We start from the raw sequence: 19107 nt of genomic DNA, 5'->3' as shown, positions 1-19107 counted from the left end.
AAGAACAGAAAACAGGTTTTGTGCCATGCAAGTATGGCATTTGGATACTTGTTTGCCGAGCAATAGCCTCAGATAACCTTTCCTGGGTTTTGTTGGGTTTGGTTGTTGTTGTTGTTGTTGTTTTAAACTCCTGATAGCTTCTTATCCCAAATTACTTGCAAAAGGCTGGGCAAAACACAAACTATTTTTTTGAATTGTGCTATTTTTATATTCCATTAAAGGAACGTTTGCTATAAAAACACTAAAGCCATATTCCCTTCTTGAGGGCTTCTTTCCATTGTGCCTCACATTTATTTGTTTTTCCCCCTTGTCGCGGGGTCCTCTCCATTGAGGGTGTCTGTCTGGTTAGCTATCACCTATAAAAGACACCATCAGTATAAAAATAAGTCCACAGTAACGTTTATTTTCCCCCAGAAAACATTCCTTTGCCCAGCCAATCTATGTCAAATAGTGGCAAGATGATGTACTCCTGTAAGTAAAATCTCACAGATTCGTAGCAAACAGTCCAGACCACCGTTAACACTGATAAGAGCAATTATGTGGCTGAACTTCATCCAGTGTCCATTTCTAATATAGTCGCTGCTACAGACATGGCTTCAGGGAAATTCCTTGTTTAAGTGACAGTCCAGTAGATTTCCACACCTGAGGACCATGGGAAGTTGGGAAAACTCAAGGCATCTTGGAGTCCAGAAATCCAGATGGAGGTTTTGCTTGTAGTGAAAATTGTCCAGTTTGTTTCTCACCACGGTGCATTCAGCTATCAGGGACGTGCCTTTGGCTTTTGAGCAAGCAAAAGAAAGAGAAGGATGAGTGAGCCAGGCTGGTACAGCAGAAGCCCTTAAAAGACATTTTCTGGTTAACGAGAGCATGTTAGAGAGAATCAGCAGGGCACAATGCGACATCACTAACACGTGATTGCAATCTCCGAGACTTGACAATCCTCAGGCTAAAGCTCTTTAAAGTTATAATGGTTTTGGGCATGACTTCCTTCCTTAATTCACTCAAGTTACACTTCTCCTTTATTTATATTGCACTGCCAAAATAGTAACTATCAGGTAAGTCCAAAAGTAAGTTCAGCCATCTGAATGCTTTTTTGTTTTTGTTGCAGCCAACACAACAGAACAGCAAAAGATCTTCCTCTATGGCTGAAACTGAAAATTAAGAAACCATTCTGAAAAGGTTCTCCAGGTAGACAGATTTCAGGTTATTAGCACCAGATGAAACAGAAGATTTCTAGGGTTTTCAGTTTCCAGTTCCAACCTCTATGCTCTCCTTCAGCTATGTGAAATTATTTTCACTCCTCCAAGTTAATTTGAATAGTATTAAGCCTGAGTCACCACTTTCTAAACGATCTCTCATCCTAACTTACCAAGACCTGTTTGCTTTACTAACAAAAAAGGTTTCTATCTTATTTATAACATTTAATCTTGTCATTACTAAGAAGTGAGTAAATGACACCTTGGGATAATAGGCTTATTTTATCACAGTATCACAGCTCTGCTATCAGCATTGTTATTTCCCACTTTGTAGCATGTTTATTATCGACCGAGAAACGAGAAGTCAGGCTGAGACACAGCTCAGTTCTGTGGCTGGCTGGCTGGCAAGATTTACTACTTTAATTATGTATTTTTTTCTAAAATGCAAGGACTGAATTTCATCAGAGAGCAATTTGCAGGCAACTTCTAATGAACTCAGAACATCCTATTTAAGGTTAGTTTAAAACCAAAAGCTACGCTTCAGCAGAGTGATTATAAAAATCTTGTGTAATTGTTCTATAAAACCATTCCAAATGGTGGAGCAGTGGACAAATAAGACAACTTGAAGGAGATGTGCGACTGGCTAGCAATTAGGAGAACACATGTAATATAGGCACGTGAGAGCAATTTCTGGTGCCTGCAGGTACAATGTAGGTCACTTCTACTGCTGTCTGGACTGGTTGAAACGGCTCAGACTCCTTCCTTCGCAGTGTCTGGACCACCAGACTTTAGCAGGTGCTGTGCTTCCAAATGAAGTTAGCCATTAACCAATGCATGTTTTTACCAATATCGAACTGGTGCACATCAGGAAGGTGCTAGTCTCTTTTCAGTGGGTCCCTGCAATAGGATGAGGAGGAATGGATACAAACCGGAACACAGGACATGCTGCCTCAACCTGAAGAAAAGCTCTGCTGTGAGCATGCTGAAGCCTTGGCCTAGCCTGCCAGAGAGGTTGTGGAGTCTCCTTCACTGGAGATTCCAAACCTGCCTGGACATTGTGATCCTGGGCGACCTGCTGTGGGTGACCCTGCTTTAGCAGGGGGGTTGGACTGGATGATCCCCAGAGGTCAAGTCCAACCTGCACCATCCTATGATTCTATGTGAAGGGGTATGTGCATACTGGCTTAGTTAGAGACAAAATTTCCTACCTGATGAAAAAGAGAATTGTTCATCAGTCCTTGTGTCCCTGGGATTGCACCAGTGTGTTTTGCATGAACATTGTTCACCGATGTCAATTTGGCAACTTTGTTTGATTTGCTGCTGTTGCTGCTGCTGTTTATGCTGCTTGAACCAGGTGAGCACTTTCTTTTCTTTCCTATTAATTTGTCAAGGGAAGTATGTGAATGGGAAAAACTGCTGTGTGAATTGACAGTCAGCTCGCTGGACTGATGAACAAACGGCCCTAAGGAGAGCGTGGAGTCGCTGCTGTTCATCATCACACTCATTCTCTTTATCGATTCTGCAGGGCTTCCAGTCGGAGGACCCCTCCCTGATTGGTCATGTTTGAGACTAACAGAGTTAGCTTTGCTAGTCATACAGTTGAGGCCAACACTGTGGGACGAAGCTGTCACCGATGGATGGTAAGAGGTCCCAGAGTTTCCAGAGTTAACCACACAGTTTTTTCTAAAGGACTCTGTGGAATGAGAAGGTGCTAGCAGTGCGGAACTGTTTTTACGCTTCTTTCCTGAGCCGCCGCTGCTACTGACGCTGCCGGTGCTGTTACAGGTGCCACTGCCAGCAGAAGATTCCTTAGGTTTAAAAGATTTGCTGGATTTCATTTTCTGAGGTTTGCTGGGCATAGGTGAAGGTACAGAGGAAAGCACTGTAGGTGTTGAAGGGGACGAAGACACTTGTCTTGATTGCATACTGCAGACAGGATCCACTGCACCCAAAGTGGCAGGATTGGCATTTAGTGTCGTTCCATGTGATGGTACCGATTTGTTATTCAGAGACACACAGGAAGGAGATACCAATGCTGGCGATGACATCACCGTGGCAGGCAGGAGGAAACCTGCTGCACTGACACCATACTGTGAAGCAGGCACCGAGTTTGTCCGATGTGGTGCACGAACTGATGTTGTGTTGCTAGACGCTGGAGGAATTTTTCTGCAGGTGAAGAGAACGACAAATAAAACCCTACGTAGCTACTGTTCTTTGGAATCACACCCAATCCAATAGTGCTGTCATTAATGAGATTGTATCTTGAGGTTGATCAATGCCACTAAAACATTTCATTAAAATAACAGATCATTGAATAGCTCAATCAATCTTTGATGCAATTCATCTGTCACCAGAATACAGAATTAACCAGGTTGGAAAAGACCTTTGAGATCGAGTCCAACCTATCACCCAAGACCATCCCATCAACTAAACCATGGCACTAAGTGCCTCATCCAGTCTCTTTATAAACAGCTCCAGTGATGGTGACTCTACTACCTCCCTGGGCAGCACATACCAACGGCCAATCACTTTCTGTGAAGAATTTCTTCCTAACATCCAGCCTAAACCTCCCCTGGCACAGCTTGAGACTGTGTCCTCTTGTTCTGTTGGTGGTTGCCTGGGAGAAGAGACTGAGACCCACCTGGCCACAAGCTCCCTTCAGGTAGTTGTGGACGGCAAGAAGGTCTCCCCTGAGCCTCCTCTTCTCCAGGCTAAACCACCACAGCTCCCTCAGCCGCTCCTCATCGGGCTGTGCTCCAGACCCCTCATCAGCCTCGCTGCCCTTCTCTGGACACGTTCAAGCAGCTCAACATCTTTCTTAAACTGAGGGGTCCAGAACTGGACACAATACTTGAGATGTGGCCTAACCAGTGCTGAGTACAGGGGCAGAATGACTTCCCTGCTCCTGCTGGCCACACTATTCCTGATACAGGCCATGATGCCATTGGCCTTCTTGTCCACCTGGGCACACTGCTGGCTCATGTTCAGCCTACTGTCAACCAGTACCCCCATCTCCCTCTCTGTCTGGCTGCTCTCCAGCCACTCATGACCCCAGCCTGTAGCGCTGCATTGGGTTGTTGTGGCCAACTGGGCACTTAGCCACAAGATTACTATCCTTTGACTAGAATCACAGGTTTCATGTATTTCTACAAATACCAAGAATAATAAGAAACCTTTCAAGGTTACTCACTTCCACATCTGTGAATTCAGATGCTTCTCCAGCATGGTGTCAAGTGCACATCGAACACGGTTCCACCGCTTGTCAAACACGTAATAGCCTCTTCCAATTTGCCGACTACCAAATGTGCAAAACTGAAAAGACAGATTTTTTTTCTTTTTTTCTTGGTGTTTCCTACTTGCAGTAACATCTCTCTGACCAGCAATCCACTTGTTTATAAATAAGTATTGCTAGATTAATGTGGTTTTAGATATTTAACTCAAATAGACAAAAAAAAACAAAACCCAAAAAATAAGAGAATTTTTGTTTCTAGGGCATAATGAGTATTTAATTTTTTGGCCTTGGGATCATTTGCTTCCCACATGGTACTCATACTTCTGACCACAAGAAGCAGTCAAATATGAATCCCTCTGGTAAAACTAGGAAGGACAGTGGTAAGTGTTTCTATGGGTGTATAAAAAACCACACCCCAGTACATATGTAACGTATGCTTATGAGGAGCTATCACCTATCTGCTTGTAGTCTGGTTTTGGTGGTGGTTGTTTTTTCTGTTTGTGTTTTTGTTTTGTGGCTTTTTTTGTTTTGTTTTTAAAAAGGAGATAATTTGATATAGAGGCTAGAGAACAAAACTTGTGCTTTAAGTTCAACTAACGAGCTTTTGTCACGATTTAAGTATTACAACACCACCACATTACTGCTACCTGGAGTAAAAGATGCGTGTGTGAAAGTCTGATAACAAAAATCTTACAAAAAAGGTACTGTTTACATGTCCTTATTCCAAAACCACAGCCCTTCAAAGCAGTTACCAACCTCTTCTTAGGTGTTTTGGTATTTTGCTTTCTTTTAGATTGGGGAAGCATGTATTTCTTTAAAACATCTACTTTGCAACTACAGTTAAACCTTCTCTGCCTTCAAAGCAACAAAATAATTCTCTTTAAAATCTAGGGGGAAAAAAATCCCACACCCAACAGAAAGCCACCCTTAAATCCCCACAGTAATTTGTGTGTAATTTCAGAGGAAGTGAGAGACCAAGGCTAAGTTTAACGTAAAACGTACAGCGACTGGTTGAGGATGATGACCTGAATAATGACAATCCAGTTTTTCAACAGGCTCTTCTTTTTCATCACATTCTCCCTCATCACTGGATAACCGAGATGCTGGCTCAGCTGCAGGCAAGGGAGGGTGTGGGGACTCATGGACAGAAGGAGACTCACTAGGGGCATTTCCACTGTGCTGGGCTGGACAGCCTGGAGGCCTGGGCAAGGCAAGCGGTAAAGGTGTTATTGAACCAAGGGTAGCTAAAATTGCCAAGCGTAAGCCCTTACCATTACTGACAGAAGGAAACATGGTATTATATTTCTGATATTTGCCAGTCTTATAACACATCTGCTGAGATGAAGGACAGGAGGTAATGGTACCCCTGGAAAAGCAGCACTGCGCAATCATTGTTGAACTGCTGTCAGTGATGCAAGCTGGCTTTTACCATTGCAAACACCAAACCCTTCTCATTAGGAGTTACAGCTCAGCATGTACTTGCTAACTGCAGGCAGACAGTCACCAGGCCTAGAGCAAAAACATTGCCCTGTCCAACAGATCTATATCACTTTCAAAATCCACCTGATGAAGCCACCAGTATTAGAAGTCATACCATTGAATCTGCAGATTTTCCTTACCTTGGAAGACTGGGGGGGTGAGGTTTGGGTTTGTTAGGTAATAAAGGCTTTGTTTCTGTAAGAGTAACTCCATGAGAATTTTGGTGCAGCTCCTGGGAAGTTTTAGTAGGTGAGGGATGTGGTTCCCTGAGAGGGGGCATCTGCTGATGATGATCCGAATGTCGAAGAAGTTCCTTTTCCCTGGTTTTGCTTTTGTGCTCGGCTAGTAACACATCAAATCGTTTTCTTCGACCCTGTACAGCCCTCCGCTGGGTTAAGGAATGTGTCTGCAAAACCATGAATCAATCATTAATCCCAGGCTATTAGACTGGTGGAAATCAAACACTCAAAAACATGTGTCTGGAGCCCTGAAACAGGAAACATCACCACACTCAGTTTAGTAAACAAATGGAAGAATGACTGAGAAGGAAGACAAAGCTTTAAACTGCCTGGTGGATCATTGTATCCCTGTCTGATACAAGCTAACACAAACCCAGCAATTAGGTAAAGGGTGGATTTCACATTTCTTCTTAAAAAAAAGAAGCTGCCAGAGTTTCTTACGAGGTTCAGAACAGAATTGAAAATCCTTTACAGTTATATTTTAATTGCCAACTAGCAGACAACTGGAAATACTAAACATTTACTTTCACTTATGAAAATATTTAACACAAGAAATGTTTAACCCCAGACTTTTAATGGGAGACATGAAAAATATTTATAGAAAGACTTTGCCTCCTTCTCCATACTAATGTATTCCTTGAAAAGTAATCAAGTAGATATTAAGGAATGTAAATAAATACAACAGAATGCACAGTCAGAGAGAACTCTAAGTGTCCTGAATGCTGCGCATAGGAAGATGTGTATGTGCACATATGGCACAAATTGGAGGTGAAGTGAAATAGATGGAAGTTATCTTCCTGAATTGTTACAGTCACATCCAATGCCTTGTAAGTGTCATAAGGCATAAAAGGCTTGACTGGGTTCATTTTAGTCAGTAAAAAGTTATTATTACATAATTCAGACACCAGTAGCAATTCTGAAAAATACTTTGAGTAGGCCCAATACAGGGCATTGCTGAGGAACACTTTTACTTCCTCTTTCACAGTTCTGATTTGCCTAGTTCTCTTGTAAAATCTTGAAGCTTTTTCCTCCTCTATTAGCAAAACAATTGCCTCCCCCATGTAATTCCAAAAGGGCAATGTGTTCAAGTTCAGTTCCTTTGGGTCATTAGTGCCAGCTTCACTTACCTTTGTTCTGTAGGTGGTTTATTTACCAGATGCTTCCCCTACTGACAGTCTAGCTGCTTTGCAGGAAAGTAGCTAAATATTACACAGTTGCAGGGGATCTGGATTTCTGAGTCCTTGGGACTAAGTGATACCTCTCCATCCCCCAAGATTTTTGAGCCAGAGGACATGTTTCACCTGACAGAGTTTTTATGGATTGTATACATTTAGAGTTTGACCCCGAGGCACACCCCATAGCTTTTTCAGAGGACTCATTTCTGAGTTGGCTGTAGCTGTACGTGAGGTAGCATTAGCATTTACGCCTATAGCTCCTCGGTACCTGCTGCAGACTTTGCAGGGGGTAAAGGAGAGGATGTGAGAAGGAAAGAGCTTGATTTATTTAAATTCTGTATGAATAAATACTACTTGTAATGCTTATGAGGGATTTTAACATCTATCCTCTATGACCCAAAGGTTAGCCCCAAAAAGCAGAACATGCTGGCCCCATGTGGAGTAACAATCTGTCCTATGCCAACACCCATATTAAAGGCTTTAGACAACAATACAAATCTCCAGGTTACTTTAAGAAAAACATTTTTGAATACATGATTAACTGAACTTCAAAACCAATTCTTCCTTGGTGCTAGGCAAGTTTGAGAGTTTGTACCATTTACAGTGATAATTACTGACAGCAAAAATGTGTATTTTCCTGTCATATTCCTCAGGAAATGGAATTAAAACTTTACATAATCTTATTCTGATTAAGATAGCCTACCTTGCATGTCAAAGACCTAGTACAAGGTTTCCTGGTTTCCACATCAATGACACCACAGTATATATCAGGATCAAATTCTCTCTCTGTCAAAGGTACATAGTATTGGAAAGTTATCAAAAGACACTTTGAAAGAATAATTTGTTTTCACCATAAAAATTAACCATAATGGTAACTGTTTTCAAATGTAACACAGGCAAATGTACCAATGAAAATGCACAATAAGGTTTTCCTACACTCTGAGGCAAGTTCATGGCGTGCTGAAATCCAGATCTGTAGTCTACAGACAGAAGGGAGAAATGCACTCGTGCAAGGGACCCCAAAGGAGGAGCAGATTGTCCACGTTGGCATTAGAGGTTGCCATCAGTGTGAACTGTGACAAACAAATGGTGGGGTTTTTGCTGTTGGTTTTAGTGTTAAGAACTTTTCTACCATTTTACTAATACCCTAAATGACTGTGGTTGAAAAGTGTAAAGAGCAGACTGGCTTTACATTTTGAGTTTGAGGTGCCAGTTGTGCCATTCTTGTACATTTGGGACCTTCCATATAGGCACAAGGAAAAGAAAATCTTTCAAGATAGAAGTAGAGCATAATTCTGAAACTGTAAGAACTGACAGTCTGTAGTTTCTGAAAGCAACAGCCACATCAAGACACTGTAAGAGTGTATCAAGTTACAGACTTAAATTCTAATAAATAAAACATACTTAATTGCAAGTTACAGTGTTGTCAGAGTGTGCAATTTATTTTTGAAACTTATACCTATGTAGAACATGGAGAAATATCTATAGACACATTAAGAGGAATACAGCAAACAATAAGAACAATTACCTGACAATCTTTTATGTAAAAATTTCCTGTTATTTGTGTTTTCTTCAGGTTTCTTTTCCAAAAATGGAGGCACAGAGAGAAGACCTTTACCATTCAGTATCTGTCCAGGGGAAGGCAAGGGTGGCTTTGGTATTGAGGGACAATTAAGGCCAGTCTTTATTGAGGAACTCACAGTAGTAGAACAAGTTGGACCAACAGCAGCTTTCAGTTGGGCACCATCTATCTTTGGATGAATCTTTTCCACTTTGACAGATGGAGTCATACTATTATTGATGAAAAACAAAAGAGGGAAAAATTGGAAATTATAGTCATAAACTATAAAAAGTACTTACTACGTTATCACTCAAAATTATTCTGTTCCAGTTGTCCTTTCCTTGTCTTTTATAATTTTCACTTTTTTTCTGGCGACATCCATAATCTCTCATTTCCCCCCACATTTCCTTCTAAGTATTTCAGTCACCAGTCACCAGGGACTTCAGAAACTGTTACGTGGATTCACAGGTACAGTTCATCACCAAAGCAACTGGAATGGGCCAGCTCTGCCAATGAGAAATGCCCTTTTTTGTGACAGTACTTTATATTATCAGTTGCAATCTACTTGTGCAGGTCAAAAATCACCTAAATCAGAGCCCAAACACCCTTAAGATCAAAGTATGCAGGTTAGATCAAGGAATTAAGAGTCCCTAGTAAAATGGCCTTTATTACAGTAATTTAAGATGCAGCTTTGCAGGAGTGCTTGCTCAACAGTCATGAGTACTATCTATAATCTCACACTGGGCTGCTGGAGGAGTTGAAAGTGATTCTCTCTCAAACCAAAAACCCTCTAAAATGAAAGGAAATCCTACTAATACAGCAGTGTCGATGCAAGAAATAGTATTTAATCCTCTGTCAAGAGGCATACTCACAGTTTGTCATGGGGAACTTTGCTGTGCTGTACCGAATGCATTAACCTGTTGTTTCCGCTGATCTGCAGTTTGTCTTTGGGTGATTTCAACAACTTGGAATTTGATGATGATGCACTAGTAGTACCTCCACTGGATGAACGATTGCTCCCACTTCCACTGCTACCTTTGTTTTTTGAAGGGAAAGATGAAATGAGGGAAAATACTGAAGAGGTGGGAGGAGTCAAAGGCGGCTTGCTGGAGGAGCTGTGTCTTCTTTCTGTAAAGGTGGGGGAAAAAAGGGGGTTTAAGCTCCCATACAGAAACAACTCTTAAATATTTCATGTTGTCATCCACTTCATTTAGACTTTACTGGCTTGGAAGAGTCTCTGCAACAGACAGAGCAGAAAGGATTCAAGCCTTGCTGTAATCCATGAGGCTCCGCTCATTGCTGGTCCCAGTTGATTGTATAAGTCTCTTTTAACTTTAGGAGTCCTCAACCACAAAAGCTTAGTTTTTGATAACATCCTCCACTCTCTCTCCATCTTAAAGGACCAGCAAGTGAGAACCAAACTTAGACCTCAGATGCATAAAGCAAAGAGATCCCTATCCTCAGGCCAAGGAAGCTTAAATATCCATTTCTTCAAAGGAAAGTTTGACTCCAAATGGTCAAAATCATGCTGGAGAGCCAACATTTTAACTTTCACTTCATGATGACCATTAGGTCACGGTATGGTCCACTAGATATTCACTGTGGCACATCCCTGAGATGAGCTGCTCAAATACTGACCTACACTGGGTTTTGGGATGTTATGGTTGTTTTTCTGTTTTGTTCTATTATATTTTTTTTCACAGTATGATCAGTTTAGGGAGGTTTTATATTCAGGAACAACAAAAGGAGCAACAGATACTGTTCTACAAAACAAAAAAATCTGAACACTTGAAGGAAGAGTGGTCAAGTTCAACTCATCAGGAAAGAAATTATTTAATTAATATTAAACCATTAATGTACATATTTTAATTGAAATAGTGCTAGCTATATACACTAATGTCCATTATGAGGGTAGTTCTTGGGAACAAGAAATTCTCAGTCACAAAACACCTGGCAGCTTCAGTGTGTACCAGCTTTATGGTAATTGACCGTTTGCTCAATAGGTGCTTGGACATCTGTGACTCCTTGATGATCTGTGTAATCAACAGCTGCTTAAGAGACGTATCTGGCAATCAAGTATATGCTAGCCACAGCTCTGAGAGAGAACTAAGAATCAGCAGGTCTATCAGGGAAGTGGAAAGGTACCTTTCTCCTCAATGGCGGTAGCATCTCTTCCTCAGCCAAGAATTAGTAAAGGTATCCAAATCCCAGGATCAGTTTACAGATTTTGACTTAAGTTTAAGTAAACTAAAAGAAGCAGGTTTCTCATGAAGGAACAACTACAACCAAGAGTAAAAGCCAAGTCCAGTGCAAGCTCTAAGTCTCTGATACTCTGGAAAAAGTTGAGTTAATACATCTGTGTTCTGCCTATATGACCTATTTTCCCCTGAATCCTAAATACAGCAATCATACACCACTCAGATGGTGACCAACCAGGACTCCATTTGTAGCTGGAAGCCATCAAACAATGCAGCACTAACATTATCAGGTGCACCACTGTCTGCATGGCTCCTGCAAGCAAGACTAACAGTGCACAAGAGCAATAAGGGCCCAGGGGAAAAAAACTCAAGCCACTTCAGCAGTGCAAGGATGCAGGAGTAACATCTGGCAAGCTAATTTCTTACAGAGGTAGGGAAACCAGCATTTAAAATATGTTCACTAGCTCAGGGGAAAAGAAAAAAGTGCAGACCTTGAACTAGGAAACATCTAGGAAACCCCAGTCAAGAAGCTGTCTCAGACTGAAACAAGTGATAGGTGTTTCTCTGCTTAATTGCAAAATGCAAACTACCTAATGAACCTTCTGCAAGAGTCATTGCTTCTTAATTATACCAAATAATTTTAATACCAAAAAGGATGAGAAGTCAGGTGAAATGCTCAATAGAAATATGTAACAAATGCTGTAATTTATTACCCATCTCAAGAAGCAGCTGCTTTAAAATTACAGTATTTAGACCAACTAGTTATCTGTGATATTCAGCATCCTCTATTTTCTACAGCCAGGTGCCACTGAAGAGTTTGCAAGTGAGGCAAGTTAGCATATTTATGTCCCAGTAAATGGCTGTGTTTCTAATATGACAAACTGCTTATTGCTAAATGTCTTTTTATAGCAATGGCAAGAATCCCCGAGCAGCTCTGGTAAGTTCCTACTTGAGGGCCATTAGTTCAGTGATGTTACACCCTGTAAGATTACTCCATGAGATAATGAGAAAAATTGCTCAATACTCTTCCACCTTCTGTATATTTAGAGAATTCAAAGTCCAAGTTCTTATCACAGTTACATACAGTCTCTAATAAGGCAGAGGATGACTAATGCAATCTTTGGGACTTTGTTTTGATTAATTTTTTTTGTGAGGGAAGAGAAGGTGTTACTTCCTTGGAAAAAAACCTGGCAGATGAAAAGAGAAAGGGACTACAATAAGACTGAGTACCTCCTTCTATCCCATTATTAGGGATAAACAAAATATTAATCTCAGCTATTAATTCACTTTTTGTGGCAACCTAAGCTGGTACTGTTCTCGCACTAAACTGAGACGTTACTGACTACTACTTGCACGAATGTTTCACCGCACCGACACCAAACAAGTTAATATCTAGAAGTGTTTTAAACTGCTGAAATCAAGAGCTGACCTCAGAGATAAAGCTAATGGTTGATTACACACCAAGATTACAATGTACACACACAAAAGTTTTGGGACAATTTCTGAGAGCTACTACCTTTTCAGTCTGTACAACCTTCACCCACTCCCTTCCATATGTAAGCAAGACTTGTGTAATTTACCAAGAAAATGACAAGAATTTTCAGCTGATTTTCCATAACTTGCCTGGACTTGTTTTGTGTTGACTTGCATATAAGCAGAGGTAGTGTTGACTTATGAGCAAGTACTAGTACTTGTATGGATGTCACCTTTCAGTCTCTTTATTAAATTCACGGGTTTAAGTGAAATCTGCTTATGGTCTGTTTTGTAAACCACCTGAGTACTACTGATACCTTGTCTGATCGGAGAAAGCTGATATTAATTTGGAAGCCAAGTATGTTTGAAGCATGGCATACTTGATCTAATGAATGTATTTATTGACAGACTGACAGAGCTTTTTAATGGAAAAATTACTACACAAACTGTCACTGACTAATCAAGACCACCATGCTTATTATGCTAAGCATATTATAATGATAAATTATACTAATCATCTGCCAATCTAACATGGTTTCCATTTGCCATTAACTCTGACTCAGCCCGAAAACATTTAAAAACATAATTATCTCCAGGTGTTCAGCTTTCAGATTTTAAAAGTTAGCACTCACATCCCTCCCCTTCACACAACTTTTAGGAGACAAACCATTTTTTAATGTCATGATTACTTTTATAACACAAAGTGCTGTTTCAAACTGTGTCTGTGTAACATGGTTCTAAAATCTAAATTGGAGGGGAGGAGGATTATTTTTTGGGGGGAAGGATTATTTTGGGGGGGAGGATCATCTTGGGGGGGAGGATCATCTTTTGGGGGGGACAGAGTGGGTGTTGTTGGGTTTTGTGGGGTGGGGTGTGCTGGTTTTGGTTGGGGTTTTTTGTTGTGTTTTTTGTGTGTGTGTGTTTGTCATTTTGTCTTTGGTTGGTTTTGGAGGGGTTTCATTGTTTGTTTAGGGTTCGGTTGGTTGTTTCTGGCTCCTCTTTGTGTGCTGCTTTGTTTGTTTGTTTTTAATAACAGAAGATACAAATCTGGCTTTCACCTAAGATTTGAAAGATTTCCTTGGTCCCACTGCACTTTGGAGAACCTGACCTAGAAATGAAAGCCACGTTCAACAAACCTTAAGTGATAAGCTTTTCTCTAAATATTTTTGCATTTTTACAACCCCTAAGGAGAAGGGTTGTGCAGAGAGGTAGAAAGGTATGAAATGAGACAGCATCCCAGCAAAGGCTGTTTCTTGTCTCTGCTTGGTGACCAGGATATCTGTTAGCTATCCATTTGGAAAAATACAGTGACATTTTGTGTGCTACTGGACTTACAGTTGAGCAAGAATTCTATATGGATACTGCCAAAGTACACAGAGCCCTGATAAAATGGATTTTGAGAACTTAAAGCTCGTGAAGAGATTTAACAACTTCACTTGGCCTACAGTCTCACTACCACTTTTCTTTGGTTTAGGATTTTATTTTCCATTGTTTCCTATGAAACACACACTAACTTCTGACAAAATGTGAAAAAGTAACCTGGATGGAGAATGAGGGGGGAGGAAAAAAGAGGAAAAAAAAAAGGCTTCTCACCACCTTTGGCTACCACTTATTCTTCCAAGTAAACATTTAGGTTTAGTGTGACTTACATATTTTTCTGTACTTATGTTTCTTCAAGGCTGGTGAGAGGCCTCGAGCATAAGCACTACAAGGAGAGGCTGAGGAAGCTGGGATTGTTTAGCCTGGAGAAGTGGAGGCTCAGGGGAGACCTTATTGCTGTCTACAACTACCTGAAGGATGGTTGTAGCCAGGAGGGGGTTGGTCTCTTCTCCCAGGCAACCAGCACCAGAACAAGAGGACACAGTCTCAGGTTGCACCAGGGAAAGTTTAGGCTCAGGGTGAGGAAAAAGTTCTTGAGTTGTTAGCCATTGGAATGTGCTGCCCGGGGAGGTGGTGGAGTCACAATCCCTGGAGGTGTTCAAGAGGGGATTGGATGTGGCACTTGGTGCCATGATTTAGTAGTCATGAGGACTTGGGTGACAGGTTGGACTCGATCTTTGATGTCTCTTCCAACCTTATTGATTTTATGATTCTATTCTATATTAACATAACAGAAGATAACCTTTTATATTGAAAAATATTCTTTTGTTTTGGGGTTTTTGTTATTTTTTAAAATGTTACTTTCTTTGCTGTATGTTTAACAAAAATCAACAAGAATAGAATTAAGAGTAACAACACTCTAAATTTTTCCAAGTATTCTCCTAAGTCTACACTTGGCTCCCAATATTTAGGAAGTGTTTTGTGCTGTTCATTCTCTCTAGGCATTAATTAATATCTTTAAGCAGCAATTACACGATGTACAGATAAAATGTCATAACCCCCTGTTTTTTTATACAGAATTCTTATGTAAGTACAGGACAAAAAGTCAAACTGACCTGAGTGAGTGCTAGCAGAGCTGTGACTGAAAATGAAGCACACCCATTGGAACACATTCAAGTTTAGTGCAGTGAAATAAGGTTTAGCTTCAGTTAACATTCATAAAGAGAGTTTTACCATAGGTTAGTCGAGATGTAAGACTGTCCATCAGACTACAGAATTAAATGTGTGTATTGAAACAAAGCATAAAGATAACTTGTAAGTATTGCTTCATATATCTGTCTCACCTTAAGTACAAGCATGATTAAAACACAACTTAAACATTTTTTCCATCATACTCAGCTACCGTTAGATTTATCTTCTAAGACATTTAGTACAGCCATATTATAACAAATATCTTTCACCTGAGGATACAAATTTATCTCCTGTCAGTATAACTACTATGTTTTTAGAGTAATTGTGAAGGGATAATTTACTTGACCTTCTAATTCCTCTAGGAGAAACAGAGCTATGACATGACAGGAGAGCACTGGGACTGGGGGACTGCTGTGGAAGAGCACCTTATCACAGCTCCAGATTTTACTCAGCAACCAGCTAAAAATCCCTTTTGTGGCTTCACCACAAGTGCCTGTGTTGGGCTCTGATCCACCATCTCTCTGACCTCATCACGACAAAGATTAAAAAAAAATAAAAATGAGATCCATGAAGATTTCACAAGGGAGACTGGAGATAAAACAATCACGGGCATAGCAGGCAAATTACTCTTCCTTTGATGCCACTCTGGCAGCGTGCAGCTGCTTGGGAGCAATCGCCTGTGTGGGACCTTGATCTGCTGCTCACTCACTTATTGCTGCTTCATTATCTCCCTCTAATCACGGGGCCTAGATACCAAGGATTCTGCCTTAATCTTCCACTGATGTCCCTTTAATCATCCCATCAGTTCTGTTTGCACTCTAAATCAAGATGAGGTCACTCCATCTTCCATTGTGCGGTGTTTAAACTTACGCTCTTAGCTGAACAGACACCATCTAAAGAATGAGTTATATTTTTTACTCCAGCAAGAAAAAGTTTCAGAAAACAGTATTTATGGAGTCCAAGCTATCAGTATGACAGATTGCCAAGGCTTGATTGGCACCAGTACAATCTGTCATGTCTCTAGAGAGACTTCTTGTTATTTCATGTAAAACCATTGCTCTGCAACTGGCAGCTGATATTATTGTTTATCGTCCAGTGTTAGCAAAACCACAAAGAGAATTTGACTGATAGTCATGTATGGCAGTCCATTCACAGAGAAATAACATCTTAGCAGAAGAAGGGGAAAAAGAGGTATAATTTATACTGCAGAATACCAAATGCAAGTCAGTGGCCCACATGTAAGTAACACATTGCTTTGTGCATTTGTATCACTTACCACAATGGTCTTCTGTATCTTCATCAGAGTTCTTAAGCATTATAAATAAGTAGGCTTTACTACTAACAGTAATAGATACAAATTAAACCTAATAAGGAGCTTGCTATAATTTTGTTTATACAGACTATGGCCAAGTTAGCTATACTGATACAAGCTTATATCCTGCACCTCCTCACTTTAAAAATAATCAGTGCAGTTGCACTATGGAAGGTTTCATGTAACCTACTTCCTATCAGCCCAGGACTCCTAGACTGACACATTTTAGATCAGCTTTCACTTGAGTTTGCTTTTAAATGCAGGTTTACCAAAATGCTTAATATAGGAAATGTGAATAAAGTTGGGAATTGGAAAACATCCTCTAAAAAGTGTCCTGGCTTTCATCTTCCCCAGCCTCTCTGCACCACACTGGTTCTGCCACTTCAACCCCCTGAAGTTTTCCAATGTTTAAATTTGAATATTTGCTAAATTATTTACTCAGCTCCCAAGAGGCGTTGTGACAGTTAGCTATTATTATTTTTGTTCATTTAATTACAGTTGTTACAGAGGAACGTTGGCTACTTTTAAAACGGTAAAACCAATCACTCAACTCCTGATTTCTAACTATGCATATCATTTTCCTAGAGTTTTACTTTCAAGAATCAAAATCCACTCACAAGCATTAACTGTGCAGAATACTTCAGATAAAAGAAGCATGAAACTCGGCTTAAGTAGAGTCACAGCTTTGTTGACGCCATTGAAGAAAACAAAAGGAGGAGTGGAGAAAGGTAATTTTCACTACTAAGGATTCTGAATACCAACTTCAATACTTCAAAATCACATTTTGGTCAATCCTGTAACTATTATTTAAAGCATTTAAATGATGGATTGAGATATGGTACAAGTAGAGCACAGCCGGGACAGCGTTGCAACTCTCTAACAGCACAACACTAACTGGGCAGGAATGGCCACCTCCACTACAATAACTGCTGCAAAACAGGCCCGCACCCAGCACACCTCCTCTGATCAACAAGATTACCACCAGACTGAGTAAGGAGCAGATTGCAAAGACTTAAGAACATAGTAAAAAAATAGCGAGGCTTCAATGAATTTGAATAAATAAGCTTCATGTACATCCCTTTCTCCACTGCTGCCTCTCCGCAGCTCTCTGTACATCGCTGGTTTGGAAGTTGTGCCATATTTGTTACGAATCCTTTCAAAACCCTTGTATCCAGAGCTCATGAGTAGGTCTGTAATCAGTTTCCTTTCCAGGATTTAAAATTCAACAATACACAAGGCTTGCCCTAAGAGATGTAAAATCGCCTGTGAAGCATCAACCAATTAATACTGTCACCCCAAGCCTGCAGACTGACTAGGATTGTGCCGTGTTGTGCAGTGACAAACTGGTATCAGGGACACTCCCATCAGGTTTGTTTCAGCCACTCAGAGCCCCACGGAGACCAGTAAAACTCTTATGAGCAACTTGGAAAACTGAGAGGCAGGACGTTATTCATGGAGCTGAACCAGAAAGAAAACAGCTGAGCAGATCAACTGTTGGGAGGTTGCCCTTCACCACCCACAGAAGGATGTTTCCCCATTCTTCTGCATTCCCCTCATCCCCCGAATACAAGGGCTTGAACATCTCAGAAAGACTCTGGCGTAATACCCAATGCCAAACTTCTGATACGCTTTCTTGAACAACTTGCCCAGAAGTGAGGGAAAGGACAGATTTCTCACCATGGAACTGGCCCTGGCCGTTTTGGCCAGTGGATGTCTTGTAAATCTGTCAAGCACTGGAATATAAATATTGCAAAGTTATTACAGAAGGACAGTAGAGTGTCTTAGACAGTAATGGGGCCATGGAGAGATTATAATGTCCACATTATGAGCACTAATCTCTGTATACCCTGTTGATGACATGCAATACCTGCACTGTCTGATTAAAAGCAAGTGCTGAATAAATCATTCTTTGGCTATTAAAAAAAAAAAAAGTTATTTGAAATACACTTAAGAAAACCCACAGTGAAACCCCAAAGTGTCAACAGACACAGGTAACCAGTATAGATCAGCAGTGTACCAACATGCAGTATGGGTCAAAAATACAGCTGGAAAACTGATGTCTCATGCATGTTTACCCACAATCATGGTAAAGAAAGACCTCAGGCTTTCAAAACAAGCCTAAAGCAAATTAACAGTAATAACAATTAAAAAAATATCATTATTCCCAAGTTTAATAAAAAAGTTGAGTACACAGAAACAGGACTGTGTGCTGAAAGCATGGGAAATAAAGAAATAAAGGAAGAACCACCAGTGAATTTCTGATTTTCTCTCTGCCCATTTTCTACCCAGAACTCAGGTTTATACCTTGAACATCCCCTTTAGCATCAACAATAATCCTTACAAGACCTTAACATATCATGTAACATTGTTTAGGTATTCAGACAAGTTCACATATCCAAATGCCCGTCTAATTTTCATCTTGATAATGCTTCTATTCACACCACAATTGGGAATTTTAATGTTTTTCCCTGTAGCCATTTCTTTACATGCAGCAACCTGCAATCATTGTATGTGGATGGTCAGATCCTGCTCCAGAAAAAAGGCAGCTGAAACTTGCTTAAAATGTGTCAATGAACCAAAATACAAAAGGGTATTATGAGATAACTAATAAAGTTCTGGAGATGGGTGTAAAAACCCAAAAGGCCTTGAAATGAGAAGCTCTCCATATGAAAGAGACCAAGAAGAGTGAATTGATTTTGAGCAGGACAATAAGAGGAAATATCACAGGCTA

The 19107-nt window shown here is 40.4% G+C and overlaps 1 protein-coding gene across 5 annotated transcripts in view; it reads right to left on the bottom strand.

Moving 5' to 3' along the window:
• Positions 1–104: 104 nt before the first annotated feature.
• Positions 105–19107, bottom strand: part of ATXN7 (ataxin 7) — an 87208-nt gene continuing 68205 nt past the window's right edge. For all 5 annotated transcript variants that reach the window (XM_054161048.1, XM_054161076.1, XM_054161061.1 and 2 more), the window contains 8 exons: positions 9755–10010; positions 8850–9112; positions 8025–8107; positions 6048–6313; positions 5431–5629; positions 4387–4508; positions 2405–3362; positions 105–778 (listed from right to left, as the gene is read on the bottom strand). In XM_054161048.1, the coding sequence (XP_054017023.1) occupies positions 761–778; positions 2405–3362; positions 4387–4508; positions 5431–5629; positions 6048–6313; positions 8025–8107; positions 8850–9112; positions 9755–10010 (2165 nt within the window). In that variant the 3' untranslated portion in view covers positions 105–760. The remainder of the gene's footprint in view (positions 779–2404; positions 3363–4386; positions 4509–5430; positions 5630–6047; positions 6314–8024; positions 8108–8849; positions 9113–9754; positions 10011–19107) is intronic.

Source organism: Dryobates pubescens, chromosome 1 (assembly GCF_014839835.1).
Source record: "Dryobates pubescens isolate bDryPub1 chromosome 1, bDryPub1.pri, whole genome shotgun sequence".
In the NCBI taxonomy this organism is placed as follows: Eukaryota; Metazoa; Chordata; class Aves; order Piciformes; family Picidae; genus Dryobates; species Dryobates pubescens.
Note: the sequence above shows the minus strand (reverse complement) of the source record. Positions and strands in the feature narration are given on the sequence as shown.